The sequence below is a fragment of the Pseudophryne corroboree genome, chromosome 9, assembly GCF_028390025.1.
Source record: "Pseudophryne corroboree isolate aPseCor3 chromosome 9, aPseCor3.hap2, whole genome shotgun sequence".
In the NCBI taxonomy this organism is placed as follows: domain Eukaryota; kingdom Metazoa; phylum Chordata; class Amphibia; order Anura; family Myobatrachidae; genus Pseudophryne; species Pseudophryne corroboree.
Window position 1 is genome coordinate 63,107,436 of NC_086452.1, and position 15,816 is coordinate 63,123,251.

Here is a 15,816-nt window from a genome sequence, read left to right on the forward strand (position 1 = left end):
CAGCCTCCGTGTGTGGGGCCCCCAGCCTCCGTGTATGGATGCACTCGCTGCTACAGGACATTTGCTGGTGTCACAGAACGGTCACACATACTGGTGCGAGTTACCACGGAAAGGAAGAGTGTGGGTGGGTTTGTGTGTGTGGAGGCTGCGTCGTGTTACATAGCGCCGATGCCTTTCTTGCTATTAGCCAGAGAAGTAAGAGAGCCAAAGCTGTTTCTTTCTTGATACAGTAAAGAAAATAAAAATATTAGATATGCATTAAAAGAAAATGATTGACTCCCATCACCAATATTCATTAATTCATTTTATTTATTGGCCTTTAACATATATATTATCAAGATTGTGGGCGGGATGTACTAACCCTGGGGTGTACGTCCCACCACACATCGCATCAATACCAATCTCATATGCACTAACATATGCGGTTGGTATTGTGAAGGACAGCTCTCCCGATAAGAGCCGTCCTTCATGATCTGCTCCCTTCCCTGGACTTCCGGGTTTATGACCAAACTGTGCAGCCGAGCGCAGCAAAAACATTTTGTGCAGTTTCTGAGTAGCTCTGGACTTACTCAGCCGCTGCGATCACTTCAGCCTGTCCGGTCCTGGAATTGACGTCAGACACCCGCTTGGACACGCCTGCGTTTTTCCAAACACTCCTAGAAAACGGTCAGTTGACGGGTGTGGTTAGTTTTATCGACAATGTTTAGGTCGACCACTATAGGTCGACAGTCACTAGGTCGACATGGATGGAAGGTCGACAGGGTTTCTAGGTCGACATGTGCTAGGTCGACAGGTCTAAAGGTCGACATGAGGATTTTTTTTGTGTGTGTGTCGTTTTCTTCGTAAAGTGACCGGGATCCCAAATTAGTGCACCGCGTCCCCTCGCATGGCTTGCTTCGCTCGCCATGCTTCGGGCATGGTGCCTTCGCTCCGCTACCGCTTCGCTCGGCACACTTTACCGTTCCAATCGTAGTCCACGTGGATCGTTAAGTATGAAAAAATAAAAAAATAAAAAATTGTGAAAAACTCATGTCGACCTTTAGACCTGTCGACCTAGCACATGTCGACCTAGAAACCCTGTCGACCTTCCATCCATGTCGACCTAGTGACTGTCGACCTATAGTGGTCGACCTAAACATTGTCGACCTAGACACTGTCGATAAAACGACCGGATCCCCAGTTGACCCCCACAAACACCTTCTCACCGCTCACTGGACGTCGGCGTACAATACAGCGCGCTAACCGGGCAGCAGCTGATGTGACTGATGCAGATGAAGTCTGCCCACCAGGCACACACAGGGTTGCTGTCGTTAGGTCGACATGCATTGGGTCGACCACTAACGGTCAACATGCACTAGGTCAACATGGTGTCTAGGTCGACAGGTTCATTAGGTTGACATGTGCAAGGTCGACAGGTCAAAAGGTTTTTCACAATTTTTTTCATTTTTTGACCTCTTTCATACTTTATGATCCACGTAGACTACTAATGGGAACGGTAATCTGTGCCGAGCGCAGCGAGGCACCTTGCCTGAAGCATGATGAGCGAAGCGAGCCATGCGAGTGGACTAATTGGGGATCACCGTCACTGTACGAGAAAAATAACACCAAAAACAGTCAAAAAAGTCGACATTTTGACATGTCGACATTGCACATGTCGACCTAATGACCCTGTCAACCTAGACCATTTGGACCTTTAGTGGTCGACCCAATGCATGTCGATCTAACGACAGCAACCCTGTATGCATGGTGGGCAGACTTCATCTGCATCAGTCACATCAGCTGCTGCCCGGTTAGCGCGCTGTATTGTACGCCGACGTCCAGTAAACTGTCAGCATTGAGATTACATATAGTGTCCATACAGCTGATATTTTGCAAACAATCGACCCAACGACCCATACCCCACACACACGTACGCTGTCATGTCCAGCTATCAGCTCCTGTGTCCCTGTACCAATTCCCTGACCCTGTATCCCTGCACCAGCCCCCTGCCCATGTCCTTTCTGCAGCTCTCTGGCTTTGTGTCCCCCAGCAGGTCATCTCCCTATGTTCCCTTCCCCCAGACCCCTCTAACCTTCTTCTTGTGTGAGCCACAGGATGGGAAGGCTGGGCCGGGCAGAGGAGGACCGTCACCATGGAGCCACTGGGATCTGGCGGGCGGGCGGGCTGGGCGGAGGATGACCGTCACCATGGAGCCGCTGGGATCTGGCGGGCAGGAGGGCCGGGTGGAGGACCATCACCATGGAGCCGCTGGGATCTGGCGGGCGGGAGGGCCGGGCGGAGGAGGACCGTCACCATGGAGCCGCTGGGATCTGGCGGGCAGGAGGGCCAGGTGGAGGAGGACCGTCACCATGGAGCCGCTGGGATCTGGCGGGCGGGAGGGGCGGGCGGAAGAGGACCTCACCATGGAGCCGTTGGGATCTGGCAGGCAGGAGGGCCGGGCGGAGGAGGACCGTCACCATGGAGCCGCTGGGATCTGGCGGGCAGCTGCGGCGCTGTACAGTGACCCACTCACTGTCAGCAGCGGCACCCTCCACTGTCCAGCGCTCTACGCGGTTGCGTAGCCCGTGTATGCGTCAGGCCGGCGCTGGCACCCTGGGGTGCCTCAGGACACTTGCATGGTGTCTTGGATTGGTGGTCCAGGACCAATTCAAATTATTTATGGTCAATGTAACAGGATAATGTAAACCAGCGCTGGTGGCTGCCAATCATACAATATGTGGACGAACAGAAGTGAATATTGTCCCTCACCGCACAACTGAACCTAAGGATGACATATTAACACAATTTACTTCACTTAATATTTCTTTTGAAATTTCTCAAAAAGAAACATTTGGCCTAGGGGTGCCGTTTAAAACAATTCCGATACTCCAGGACGCCGTGATTCCAAAAAGTTTAGTTACCACTGCAGTAGGGGACAAACATTAATACAAGAAGACTGGGTATGAACAGACAGACACTTATAATAAATACTCTGGAAGGAAATCAGCTGCAATAATATTAGATGATTCCTGTAGACATTCTATAAGACAAGTTATATGACTAAGAGATGCCATGTTTAAGAGTTTTTAATATAAATATATGGAACAGACAATTTCAAACAAGATGTTTGAAAATTAATTCAACTTAAAATATATATATTTTTTTAATGATACTTGGTGGACAGGTAACTTGTAGGCGATGGACATCAGTTTCCGATGGTTTGCAAAAATCAATGTTTTTCTTCCAATGTAAGTGTTTTCACCATTCGATGGTGGCTTTCCGATGGTAGCCACCATCGAATGGTGTGGATGTGATGGCCACCCGATGTTAAAATGCAGCTGAATTCAGCTGTATAACATCTGGAACGGCCATGGGTTGCTTTTGCGCATGCACAAGTCAAATGAATACTTTTTTCCATCAAATTCTTTTGATGTGATGGTTAGTTACCATCCCATTGAAAGTTTCAATGGCAGTAGCCCAGCCATCATTTGATGCTGGGCTTCCGATATCTATCCCTACTCTGATGCTGCACTTACTGCAATGTCCCTGCAGGCCTACAGCTGATAGAACATGCTGGGACATGTAGTTCCGCAGCAGCTGGATACGCACAGGTTACTACTTACGGAGTAGAACATACAATGAAATGGCAGCAGCCTCATTGCAGAAGGCTCACACAGCGGGCTGGAAACATGAGAATATCGCAAATAGGCACAGCCAATTGGAGGTCCCGCATCGATCAGCGTCCTTAATATAACCAAGAGTTAGCAGTACATTATCTTTATCCAGAGTATCTATATCATTTGCTAAATTTTCAGCCCATTTAGCAATGGCACTACTCACCCATACCGACGCCACAGCAGGTCTGAGCAATGCACCCGAATTAGTGAAAATGGACTTCAGAGACGTCTCCAGCTTGCGATCCGCCAGATCTTTAAGAGCTGCTGTGTCTGGAGACAGAAGCGCCACCTTCTTAGACAAACGAGATAAAGCTTTGTCAACAGTTGGAGAAGTCTCCCATTTTTCCCTGTCATCAGTGGGAAAGGGATATGCCATGTAAATCCTCTTGGGAATCTGCCATTTCTTATCCAGCGACTCCCAAGCCCTTTCGCAAAGAGTATTCATTTCATGAGATGGAGGAAATTTTACCTCAGGTTTTTTACCCTTGAACAAGCAAATCCTTGTTTCCTGTACCGCAGGTTCATCAGAAATGTGCAAAACGTCTTTTATAGCCACAATCATGTACTGAATACTCTTAACTAAACGGGGATGTAACGCAGCCTCAGTGAAATCGACCTCGGAATCAGATTCCGTGTCGGTATCAGTATCCCCCACCTGATTAAACGGCCGCTTTTGGGACCCAGATGGGGTTTGAACCTGAGACAAAGCCTCTTCCATGGACCTTCTCCATTCCTGGGTCTGCTCCTCAGAATTATCTAACCTTTTTGTCAATGAAGTTACACTCGAGTTTAACGTACTCAGCAATGTCATTAAATCTGGAGCCGGCTGCGTCGACATTCCCAAGTCTAGCCCTGCATCTACTCCCCCAATAACCTCCTCAGGTGAATAAGTTTCAGCCTCAGACATGTCGACACAGAGTACCGACACCACACAACACCTAGAATGTCCCTGTTAGGTGACAGGCCTATAGGAGAAGCCAGATAAAGGACACAGAGGGAGTATGCCAGCTCACACCCCAGCGCCCATATATCGCAACACACGATATATGTGCCCAGCGCTGTTCACCCTAACAAGCACCCAGTACTTTCGGCCCCCTTTAGTAAAAAAGCCCCCGTTTTACTTGTAAGGCAGGAGCGTGGAGGTCCTCCGCAGCGTCTCTCTCTGACCACCTCGTGGAGCAGAGAAAATGGCGCCGGTGAGCTGCGGACCGAAGCTCCGCCCTATTCCCAGCGCGCTTCGGCCCGCCAAATTCAAAAATGTTAAAATGCCGGCGGGGGTCTTTGCTGAGTGCCGAAGCACTCAGGATCCATATGCCGCCCCAAGAACTTCAGTGACATGCTGCCCAGGGCGCCCCCCCCCCCCAGCGCCCTGCACCCAGTAAATACCGTTGGTGAAGTGTGTGGGAGCATGGAGCACAGCGTGACCGCTGTGCTGTACCTGCCGTCTCTGAAGTCTTCTGCCGTCCTGATGTCTTCTGATCTTCTCATACTCACCCGACATCTTTCTTCTGGCTTCTGTGAGGGGATGGACGGCGTGGCTCCGGGAACAAGCAGCTAGGCGCACCAAGTGATCGAACCCTCTGCAGCTAATGGTGTGCAGTAGCCGAGAAGCAGAAGCCTTGAAACTCACAGAAGTAGGTCCTGCTTCTCTCCCCTCACTCCCACGCTGCAGGGAGCCTGTAGCCAGCAGGTCTCCCTGAAAATAAAAAACCTAACAAAAGTCTTTTCTAGAGAAACTCAGTAGAGCTCCCCTAGTGTGTGACCCATCACTCCTGGGCACAAAGTCTAACTGAGGTCTGGAGGAGGGGCATAGAGGGAGGAGCCAGTTCACACCCAGTCTTAAGTCTTTTAGTGTGCCTAAGTTCCTGCGGATCCCGTCTATACCCCATGGTCCTTTTGGAGTCCCCAGCATCCTCTAGGACGTAAGAGAAATACCCAGACGAGTCAGAGACCCAAGGAATTAGATGGAATAACTGAGCCACTAAGTAATAGAATCTAATTTTCGGAAGGGCCAGACCACCCGAGTCCCGAGGTCTAGTTAGAGTATCTAATTTAATCCGAGCTCTACGGTTGGACCAAACCAGTGATGACAAGAGACCATCTATGATACCAAATAATCTCTGGGGGAGATAGACAGGGGAATGTTGGAGGACATACAGCATTTTAGGTAATACAACCATTTTAATGAGGTTTATCCTACCCGTAACAGAAAGTGGCAGTTTACTCCACACCCTGACACGAGACTGTAGATAGTCCATTTGTGGATGTATATTCAGATCAATAAATTGCGAGGACCGGTTGGTAACCCATACCTCCAGGTATTTAAAAGAGTCCACCCAGTGAAGCGGCAGGTCACCGGGAGGGCAGACAGGACAGAGGCCTCTAAGCGGAAAGACACAGGACTTGTCCCAGTTAATGGACAAACCAGAGAATCCCCCAAAAGTGTCAATTACTTCCAAGATATGAGGCATAGTGGTAAAGTAATCAGATACAAACAACAGAATATCATCTGCATAAAGAGCAATTTTGTCTGTCCTGCCACCCAACCGGAAGCCCGCTCGCACAAAGAGTTTTAACAAAGGTAAGTTCTTACCATAAAACTCGTTATTGTTATTATGACACTTTTTTTTTCTTTAATCAACACTCAGGAGAACAAGGGCAATATAAACTAAACATTGGTTTGCACCCAGGATAGGCTTACCATACTATCCCTTTAAACAGGACACTCATGAATTGCACAGACTCTGTGGCTGGCCTACTTCAAGACTGAGTTTCAGCTGGATTTAATCATACCCCTTTCACATCGCACAAATAACCGGGTATATTGCCGGGTCGTCACGGGCCAAGGTGCGGTGTGAAAGGGGTATGTTACAATTTCCTGGGTTGACTGACCTGGTATTTCAGTTTGGGAATAAAGCAGGGTTATTCCTGGGTTGAAGTGTGGTGTGAATGGGTTGCCGGGACGATGCAACCCCAGACCCCCGTTCACACTATAGCATACCTCCCTACATGACCCTCTCCAGGAGGGACAAAATGCTCTGCTTCTGGACTTTTCTCTTAATTTATGATTGCCGGCACCTGTTTTGAACAGGTTAATGAATAAGAAAAGTGTTTCAGCACAGGTGATGTCAATCATAAATTAAGAGGGAAGTCCAGGAGCAGCGCATTGACCATCTCCAGAGGGACAAAATAATGCCATTTAATATTATTTACATTCTTCCAGAGGAATGAGAGATACCAGTAAAAGAGACTGAAGGTGAAAAAGTGGTGATTCTGCTGTTAGTGTTATAATCAGATCACCGAGTGATCTTTTGAAAGCCAAACAGTGCAGGGCTGGGTCAGTACTTGGAAGGGAGACCTCCAAGGAATACCGGGTGTTGCAGAAATGTGTGGATTAACATGGGTCAGTGATATGATTATAACACTAACAGCAGAATCACTACTTCTTTCTTCCTTCATTCTCTTTCACTGGTATCACTCATTCCCCTGGAAGAATGTAACTCCTATTAAATGGCATTATTTTGTCTGGTCCAAAAGACTCTGCTTTGAGTCACTTGAACCCTGAAAGGTCTTAGCAACAGAGACTGGTCTGTATTGGTCAGGATAAAACATAGCACCAGTATTTATTATGCCATTTGTATCATATTACCAAACAATTTAATGATTTGTAACATACTATCTCCATACTCAGTGATTTGCAACATATTATCTCTGTAGGTATAACGATTCTCTCTTGAGCTATCTGACCCTCTCAGGGTCTCATTAATACAGCTTTGTCTGTACTGGTCGGTATCCGGACTCCAGGTCGACAGCACAAAGGTCGACACACCTTATGTCGACGTCAATTGGTCGACGCACCTTAGGTCGACATGGACAAACGGTCGAGAGGAACAAGGTTGACATGGAAAAAGGTCGACATGAGTTTTTCACAATTTTTTTCTTTTTTGGGACCTTTTCATACTTAACGATCCACGTGGACTACGATTGGAACGGTAAAGTGTGCCGAGCGAAGCGGTAGCGGTAGCGGAGCGGAGGCACCATGCCCAAAGCATGGCGAGCGAAGCAAGCCATGCGAGGGGACGCGGTGCACTAATTGGGGTTCACGGTCACTCTACGAAGAAACGACACAAAACCCCCCATAAAAAACTCATGTTGACCTTGTTCCTGTCGACCTTTTGTCCATGTCGACCTTTTGTCCATGTCGACCTAAGGTGTGTCGACCAATTGGCGTCGACCTAAGGTGTGTCGACCTTTGTGCTGTCGACCCTCAGTCCCAGACCCTACTAGTCAAGGTGAAATTGATGTAATACTATACTATCCATGTCTACATCTTTTCAATCCATCAGTGATATTAAGTGACCAGAACATTTTTTTAATTTTTAACGGTAAAAATACTATATTTTTTCTCTCTCAAGTATTTTACATTTGTTGTCTAGTGGGGACGTATTTATCTTAATAATTACAATAATAAGTTATATTTTATGATCCTGTTTGAGACTAACAATATTGATTGATTAAAACAAGAGTTTTCTTTCTCTCTTCTTTTATTTAAACAGCTGCATAGTGTATCCAGCAAGATTTATAACACAAAGTCACCCTTTACATTGTCATAGAAGAATGGTCGCTGTGTATATTGTAGAAGTTCAGATTTATAGAAGAAATATAATAGCACAGAATTATACTTACTCATGCCCACTGGCTGCATCCTGACGTAGTGATCGGTTAGTATAATGTTACTATGAGGCTCGTAGAAATGGGATGTGGTGACCGACCACGGAATCCTGCCCCGGAACCCTGACTGACGGCAGACGGCATCCCGATGGCATTAGGGTTAGGGCCGGGGGGGGGGGGGGGGGGGTTTAGGGCTAGGCACTACAGAGGTGGTTAGCCGCAGCCACCACCTGAGGCTTAGCCCTAACTCCCACCCCTGTGATTAGCCTTAGCCGACACCCCGTGTCCTTAGGCTTAGTCGACACCCCAGGTGGGTTAGGGTATGGGGCATGGGAGGGGTAATTTAATTACCCTGTCCCCTGTCAGCAGTCTAAAAGTTAGGATAGTCCTGTGACCACTGGCCAATAGTCATGTGACCGCTGGCAAATCATATCACACCCATACAGAAAGTACAATCTACAGTATGTGGAACTATTGGCAATTATTACCTATTCTAAATCCTTTGATTGTCTTGCATGCTTGCTGTTCATTTTCATGATAAGACTTACTTTATGCTACCTTGGAGCCTAGTTCAGATGTAGGCTATGCCAATATTTATGGAACTGAACCATTAACTCACGACTGCACACGCTTTATGGTCGTACTGCGCACGCACCAAGTTACCTTAGTGATGCTGCTTGCAATGAGGATTCCTTCGCAAAGTGATTGACAATCAGGGGCCATTTTGTGGAGTGGTGGCAAAAACGCAGGCGTGTTAGGACCTTTTTGGGGCGTGTCTCAGCCTATAACTGTGATCCCGTACGCAGAAAACATGGCGCCAGCATCTCAGTTACCGTATCTATACTGGGAGATGATTATGGAACTACCTGTGACCACCGCTACATATTTGTACGCGGTTACTTGGATCTGCAAAGCTGCCCGTGGATATCTCAATACATTTCCAGATGGCCGAGGCATTAGCATATTTGCGTACATTAGCTGCGCACATATTCATAGCTGTGATTGCATTAGAGTACCTCTCTGAGTCAGGCCGTTGGTCCCTCTGGCACCCTACACTTTCCCCCGTTCTCTATCTCCCCTCTACCGTGAGATTTGCCAACACCGGGCCTGATTCAGAAGTGGCGCAGTGTTGCGGTCAGACGCAAGCCAATGTTTTATGTCTGGGCGTCAGCCCGAGTTGCACTGTGCATGTGTTCTGACGGCTGCCTCCGGGGAATGCAGAGAGAAAGGCAAATTCAGTGGGTGTTTTTGGGAGGCCAGATGCGGACGTGTCGCAGTGAGCAACTGCATCTTTTTCCGCAGTTGCAATGATTTCAGCGCCCATTCTGCGCCTCCATAGGGCTGGTGCAATGTACAATGGTGTGACCGATGTGCGACTGATGGTGTATCATTTTATGCACAGCGGCGGATTAGCGAAGCTGCCGATGAGCCTCTCAGTAGGAAGTCCATCAGCCTGCGGCAAAACTAGTCAGTACGGACCAAATTTTGCCCTGACCTTATCAATTATCATTGTGTTTTCTGTCTCTTACTATTATTTATGTCCAACTTCCAGTAAATAAAGTTCTTAAAAGTAATAATGTCATTTACTAAAAGCTTTAAAGCTCTACTGGGAGACAGGAGTAAACTCGTCCATTGGGAACATAGCAGACACTGGTCTGCCTGCAGCAGGTACAACTTACAGCTCACATTCTAAAGGGTATCCGTTTGGATGGTCGAGCATGTTAAGGTCGACAGTCATTAGGTTGACAATGACATGGTCGACGCGGACAAATGGTCGACACATGACAGATTGACACATGAAAAGGACGACATGGCTTTAAAAAAAAAAGACAAGATTTTTAACTTTTCATACTTTACCATCCACGTGGACTACGATTGGGAATAGTAACCGATGCCGAGCGCACCGGTAGTGGAGCGAGGCACCTTGCCCGCAGCCATGCAAGGGGAAGCGGTACACTAATTGGGGTTACTGGTCATGTTACGGAAAACATGACACCAAAAACAGTTCAAAAGCCGTGTCGACCTGTCATGTGTCTACCATTTTCATGTGTCGACCATGTCAATGTCGACCAATAGTGGTCAACCTAATGACTGTCGACCTTAACATGGTCGACCATTCATACCGGAACCATTCTAAAGCTGGGTACACACTGGCCGGTCTGTCTGCCTAGTGTGTACCCAGCATAAGATTAAGACAGTATGGAACTTATCGACTAAATGGGGCAACAGGACACACTGTGGAATGTGTGTGCGCTATATTGTACACTTGTTCCTCAACCACAGGGCACAAGGACACAAAATACTGGCAGTGCCAATCACTGGTCAATGACATAAGTACAGCCCAGTCACTCCTCCGAGTGTCACACCCGATTCCCCACTCTGTTGAGTACCACGTCCCCCCCCTCCTCCCCCCAACAAAGCATTGAGGCTACCTGGCCATAGAAGAGACCTATTATTTTATTCTTAAAAGTTTTATGCAAAGAAGTTGAAAGTGGAGACGGAAAGTGATAATATAGAAAAACAATAAAGGAAACCCAGCAGGAATAATGGGATAAATATATTATTTACTGCATGATATTACATTACATGTCATTATTAAACAAAAACATTCTATTTCCATATTCAATATATAATATACTCCTGGGGCGAGCTGGGGCTGCACTGGGTGATTGGTGGATTCTTCTCTCGCTCCCTCCTCCATATGAGTGCGGTCCATCCTGAGATCACTCTGTCACCTCTGTTACTGCAGGAGAAAGAAGATGTCACTGAGACTGACCACTCACTCAGCAGAGCTGATAGACGGAACATCCAGGACTCGGACCGTACTTACTGCCAGGGATGTTCACTTGGTTGGAGATTAGAATTTCAACTTGTACACTGTCCAACTTCATATACAGTATTTCTGCATTCTCCTGCAAGAAGGACGGCAATGGTTCAGTCCAGGTGTCAGAGATATCACTTATCATGTGACTTATGGGGTATTAGATGAACATTTACTGAATACTCTGAAAATTGATAAAAGAATACATAAGGGGCTTATGTAATAGCCAGCGAGATGCAGGCAGGAGTGTGATTCTGGCAAGACTGCCTGTATTTTTAAAGAGGCAATCATTTAAAAGGCAAAACCAACCTGATAGTTGCCTGACCCCTTTACCACTTTTCCACCACGGAAGTGGATCTCAGAGCCGCTGCATATATCTCTAGAAGCTGCGGCACTTGGGACTGGAATATTAGTAACTGAGGGCTCATGGAGCATAGAAGGTGAGGAGCCGTTACACTTCTTGATCAATTTAAAGTGCAAGCTCCCTGTCTATACCCCAGTGTCATCATCTACTCCAGTATCCCCTAGTGGCTGAATGAGAAAAACGAGTCTATCATCTGTGTGTAACCTGGAACTTGTGTTCAGGTGTAGCCCATGCCTCTCTAAGCAAACTATTTATTTATAATAAAAAATAAATACAGCTGCCCAGAAGGATCAAAATCAAAATCAAGCACCTGACCTGGGAGACTCAGAAGTGTGGAGAGCTGCCCGTCTGCCAGGACGTGTACCCAAAACATCCTGAGCATCACTGAAGCTGCACCACTGGCCACAGGGTACAATTCTGGGCACCCTGCTAGTGAGATGCAGGGGTCATAGGGTAGCAACGGTGCCACCCCGGGGCCCTGCCTTCTGGACAATGGAAGCTCACACAACCCCTCCTTATGGCCCTGAAGGTTGGCTTCAGGCTAGAATCTTCAGTGATCAGAGTCCCCTAGTAACATGTATTGCCCCTCATATACTACCCACATTCCATCAAGTTGAAAGACGACTTATCTTACCATCAGCATCTGGAAGAGTTTGTCCCCAATGGTCGTCCTCACTTGCTCCTCAACCACAGGGAACAAGGACACAAAATACTGCAGAGAAAGCCAGAGACATCCGTCAGTATCTGCACATTTACCCCGGTGTCTACAAACAAAGTGTAACCAATCAGCAATTAGCTATCATCCATATAGTGTGAACTAGACAATGAATGCAAGGCTCTGATTGGCTGCTGTGGGTTACTGAATCAGTATGCTTTGTTAGTAAATAACATTGTTTTACACTACACTGTGTGTGTATTGGGTTAGTGTTAGGGGCTTATTTCAGTAACAAAGCGAAGCTGCGCAGACGCTCTGACCTCCACGGCAAGGCTGGCCTGTCTTTGGCTCTCTGTGTGTTCCTTATTCCCCATGACAAAGAGCAGATGATGTATCACTCTCAGCTGTATCAGCTCCTCACACAACTCTGTGGATTCACGAGCCAGCGTCCTGAAAACAGATGAATGTATTAGCCTAGTTAGATAGGCACTAGGTAAAGCGCCAGGGCCATGAAAGATACTGCAAATTTCTAACTGGTTGGTATATTTCACTGCAACAAGCAGCACAGCTTCCAGGTAACAATACAACAATGTTTTGTCAAACGAAAGGAGATGAAAATACAACATTCAATGGGGCCGATTCAGCATGAATCGTAGAAGTAGCGATTTCCGCACTTCTGCACGCAGCGGAGACACATCGTTTAGGGGGCAGCGTTGTGGGACACAGTCCGGACACGCCTCCATTTGCTGGGCAGGCCTGGCGATAGCTTGGAAGGCAGGGGCAACCCTTAAGATGCGAGCGCATTGCTGTTTAGCGATGCACTCGCATTTCTGCGGGGGTAGGGGGGGCCCTGCATGCGGAGCGGCCTTTGCCCTGTGCTGGGCGGCCCCCCGCATGCTAGAGAACGGAGTTGTAGATTTGGGAATTCTCGCAAAACTACAACTCAAACTGAATTAGGCCCAATATTATTTGTTCAGAAAGGAGTTTAGTATTTGGTGTTAAATAATGCTGTAGTGATGTAATGGAGGAGAAGGAATATACAGGACATACAACAGGTGACATTTATGAAAACGGTTCTACAGGCAACTGTGTATAGAAGAAGGTAAGTAACCAATCAGAAGTCTGCTTTCACTTTAGTAACTGTACTAGAAAAAAACATAACTACAGTCTGATTAGCAGCTCCAAGCAGCATCTGCTGCAAACACATTTCTCATTGGCATTAAAATGTCAACAGCCCAAATGGAAATATCTGGACCTGAGCCTCGAGCCTAATATTCCGTCCACATATTGTGAACCCTGCTCCTTATTTTACAACACATGTATGCGGCTGCTTTTCTCAGGAACATAGAATATCAGAGGGGATCCGTTCGGGATCCCGGCAGTTGGAATGCCGACGCCAGAATCCTGACACCGCTCGGGACACCGATGCCAAAATCCCAACATGAATCGAAATGCCGGCGCCAGAATCCCGAAAGAAGGACTGCCAAATCATCGATAGTTTATGGTCGATGTTGAATGCTTTTGCCATCGATGGGAAAGAACCAGATGGTTTCCCTCCATCGATGGCACAGTCTAAACAAATATTTTTCATTATTTTTTTTTTCAAGGTGCCGGGACACGGAGCATGGTCACGCCCCAGACACCCACTAAGCCCCACCCCCATTTTTTTTATTGGTCCGCGGATCAGCAAGCACATTTTAGCGGTGGCCATCTAGTGGTGCAAACCATCGGTGGCCATCCCTGCTGCGGGGGGGTTGTGGGTTAGGCTGCGGGTAAGGTGGTTTACCATTATGGAGGTTAGGGATAGGGGTAGTATACTTATCAACTAGGTGTCGGGATCCTGAGCGTCGGGATGGCGCTGTCGGTATTGTGACTGCCAGCATTCCAAGCACTGGGATCCCACTACCATATCGATCAGAGATATAAATAGATATAAGTGACAACTGCAGGCCAGAGACTAGAGGTTCTTGGTGCAGCTATCCCCATACATACCCTATGGCTTTAGCACAGGCCGCTTGTTGAATAAAAGTCGGCAGTGAGCCCGTCATCTGAGGCACATCAGGATCTAAGAGACAAACACAAAACAAATGACTACAGTTACTTATTTTTACTCGGTATTACATAGATCACAGCCCACTGGTGTGGCATCACTCACTCACAGCAATAGCATATGGAATAGTGGAGGAAATGCAGCTTATTGTGAAGATATCTTCATAGTTTATTATCAAGGAAAAGAGGTAAAAAATACATAGTGTTGGTAATGGGAGAAAATCGAGCCTGCGGTGGCCAGTAACTGGGTGGATGGGGGGCGGGGGTAGAGACTTGGGAGTTTGTAATCACTTACTGAACTCCACTCAGAACTTAACATTAAGTTGTAGATGGAATTAATCTTTAAATGGGTACGTTATTCGGCTGTCTCACAACTACAAACTCCCACACAGGGCCCAGGGACACGGCAACGCTAGATTTTACATCTATACCTCCCAATTTTGAATGAACTTGCGAGAGAACCTGCATAATGGAGGTAGTATACAGAATAAATATTCCGTGCTTAAGAATTGACGTAACATGCTTTTCTACTTAAAACGCTAATCAGTTCGTATCACCTCCTACCTTACGCACAATGGGGGTCATTCCAAGTTGTTCGCTCACTAGCAGTTTTTTGCAGCCATGTAAACGCTATGCCGCCGCCCACTGGGAGTGTATTTTATCTTAGCAGAAGTGCGAATGAAGGGATCGCAGAGCGGCTACAAAATAATTGTGTGCAGTTTCAGAGTAGCTTCAGACCTACTCAGCGCTTGCGATCACTTCAGACTATTCAGTTCCTGATTTGACGTCACAAACACGCCCTGCGTTCGCCCAGCCACGCCTGCGTTTTTCCTGGCATGCCTGCGTTTTTTCCGAACACTCCCTGAAAACGATCAGTTGACACCCAGAAACGCCCACTTCCTGTCAATAACTCTGCGGCTGCCAGTGCGACTGAAAAGCTTTGCTAGACCTTGTGTAAAAACTACATTGTTCGTTGTAATAGTACATCGTGCGTGCGCATTGTGCCGCATACGCATGCGCAGAAGTGCCGATTTTTTTGGCTCAGCACTGCACAGCGAACGAATGCAGCTAGCGATCAACTCGGAATGACCCCCAATATCAAGAAATGTTCTTAAACCTATTTCATAGAGCCTATTATTCACCTATTCACCAGTATTTGTCAGGCATGTCCGCCTATAGTGAATGTTGCCGCTGTTGTACACCAGAAACAGACCTGATTCCTAGCCATTGACACAAGGGGCCCAATTCAGACCTGATCACTGCTTTGCGTATTCGCACAGCGGACGATTATCGATAGACTGCACATACGCATGCACCGCAATGCGTACGCTTGTTGCCAAACAACAGGCATCACTGAACAGCGACAGGATGGTGCAAAAAATTCAATCGCACAGCCATTCGCATGCTGATTGACAGGAGGAGGCCGTTTGTGGGTGGTAACTGACCGTTTTCTGGGAGTGTCAGGGTAAACGCAGGCGCTCCCAAGCGTTTTCAGGGAGGGTGTGTGACGTCAGCTCCGGCCCCGATCAGCCTGATTCTATCACACTGTATGAGTAAGTCCTGAGCTGCGCACAAACTGCACACAGTGGTAAAAACATTC

At 47.2% G+C, this 15,816-nt stretch overlaps 1 protein-coding gene across 2 annotated transcripts in view; it reads right to left on the reverse strand.

Moving 5' to 3' along the window:
• Window positions 1–10,871: 10,871 nt before the first annotated feature.
• LOC134957493 (armadillo-like helical domain containing protein 1) overlaps window positions 10,872–15,816 on the reverse strand; it is a 468,225-nt gene continuing 463,280 nt past the window's right edge. For both annotated transcript variants that reach the window (XM_063939460.1, XM_063939461.1), the window contains exons 8-12: window positions 14,160–14,232; window positions 12,488–12,617; window positions 12,147–12,224; window positions 11,158–11,239; window positions 10,872–11,070 (exon numbers count right to left, since the gene is read on the reverse strand). In XM_063939460.1, the coding sequence (XP_063795530.1) occupies window positions 11,051–11,070; window positions 11,158–11,239; window positions 12,147–12,224; window positions 12,488–12,617; window positions 14,160–14,232 (383 nt within the window). In that variant the 3' untranslated portion in view covers window positions 10,872–11,050. The remainder of the gene's footprint in view (window positions 11,071–11,157; window positions 11,240–12,146; window positions 12,225–12,487; window positions 12,618–14,159; window positions 14,233–15,816) is intronic.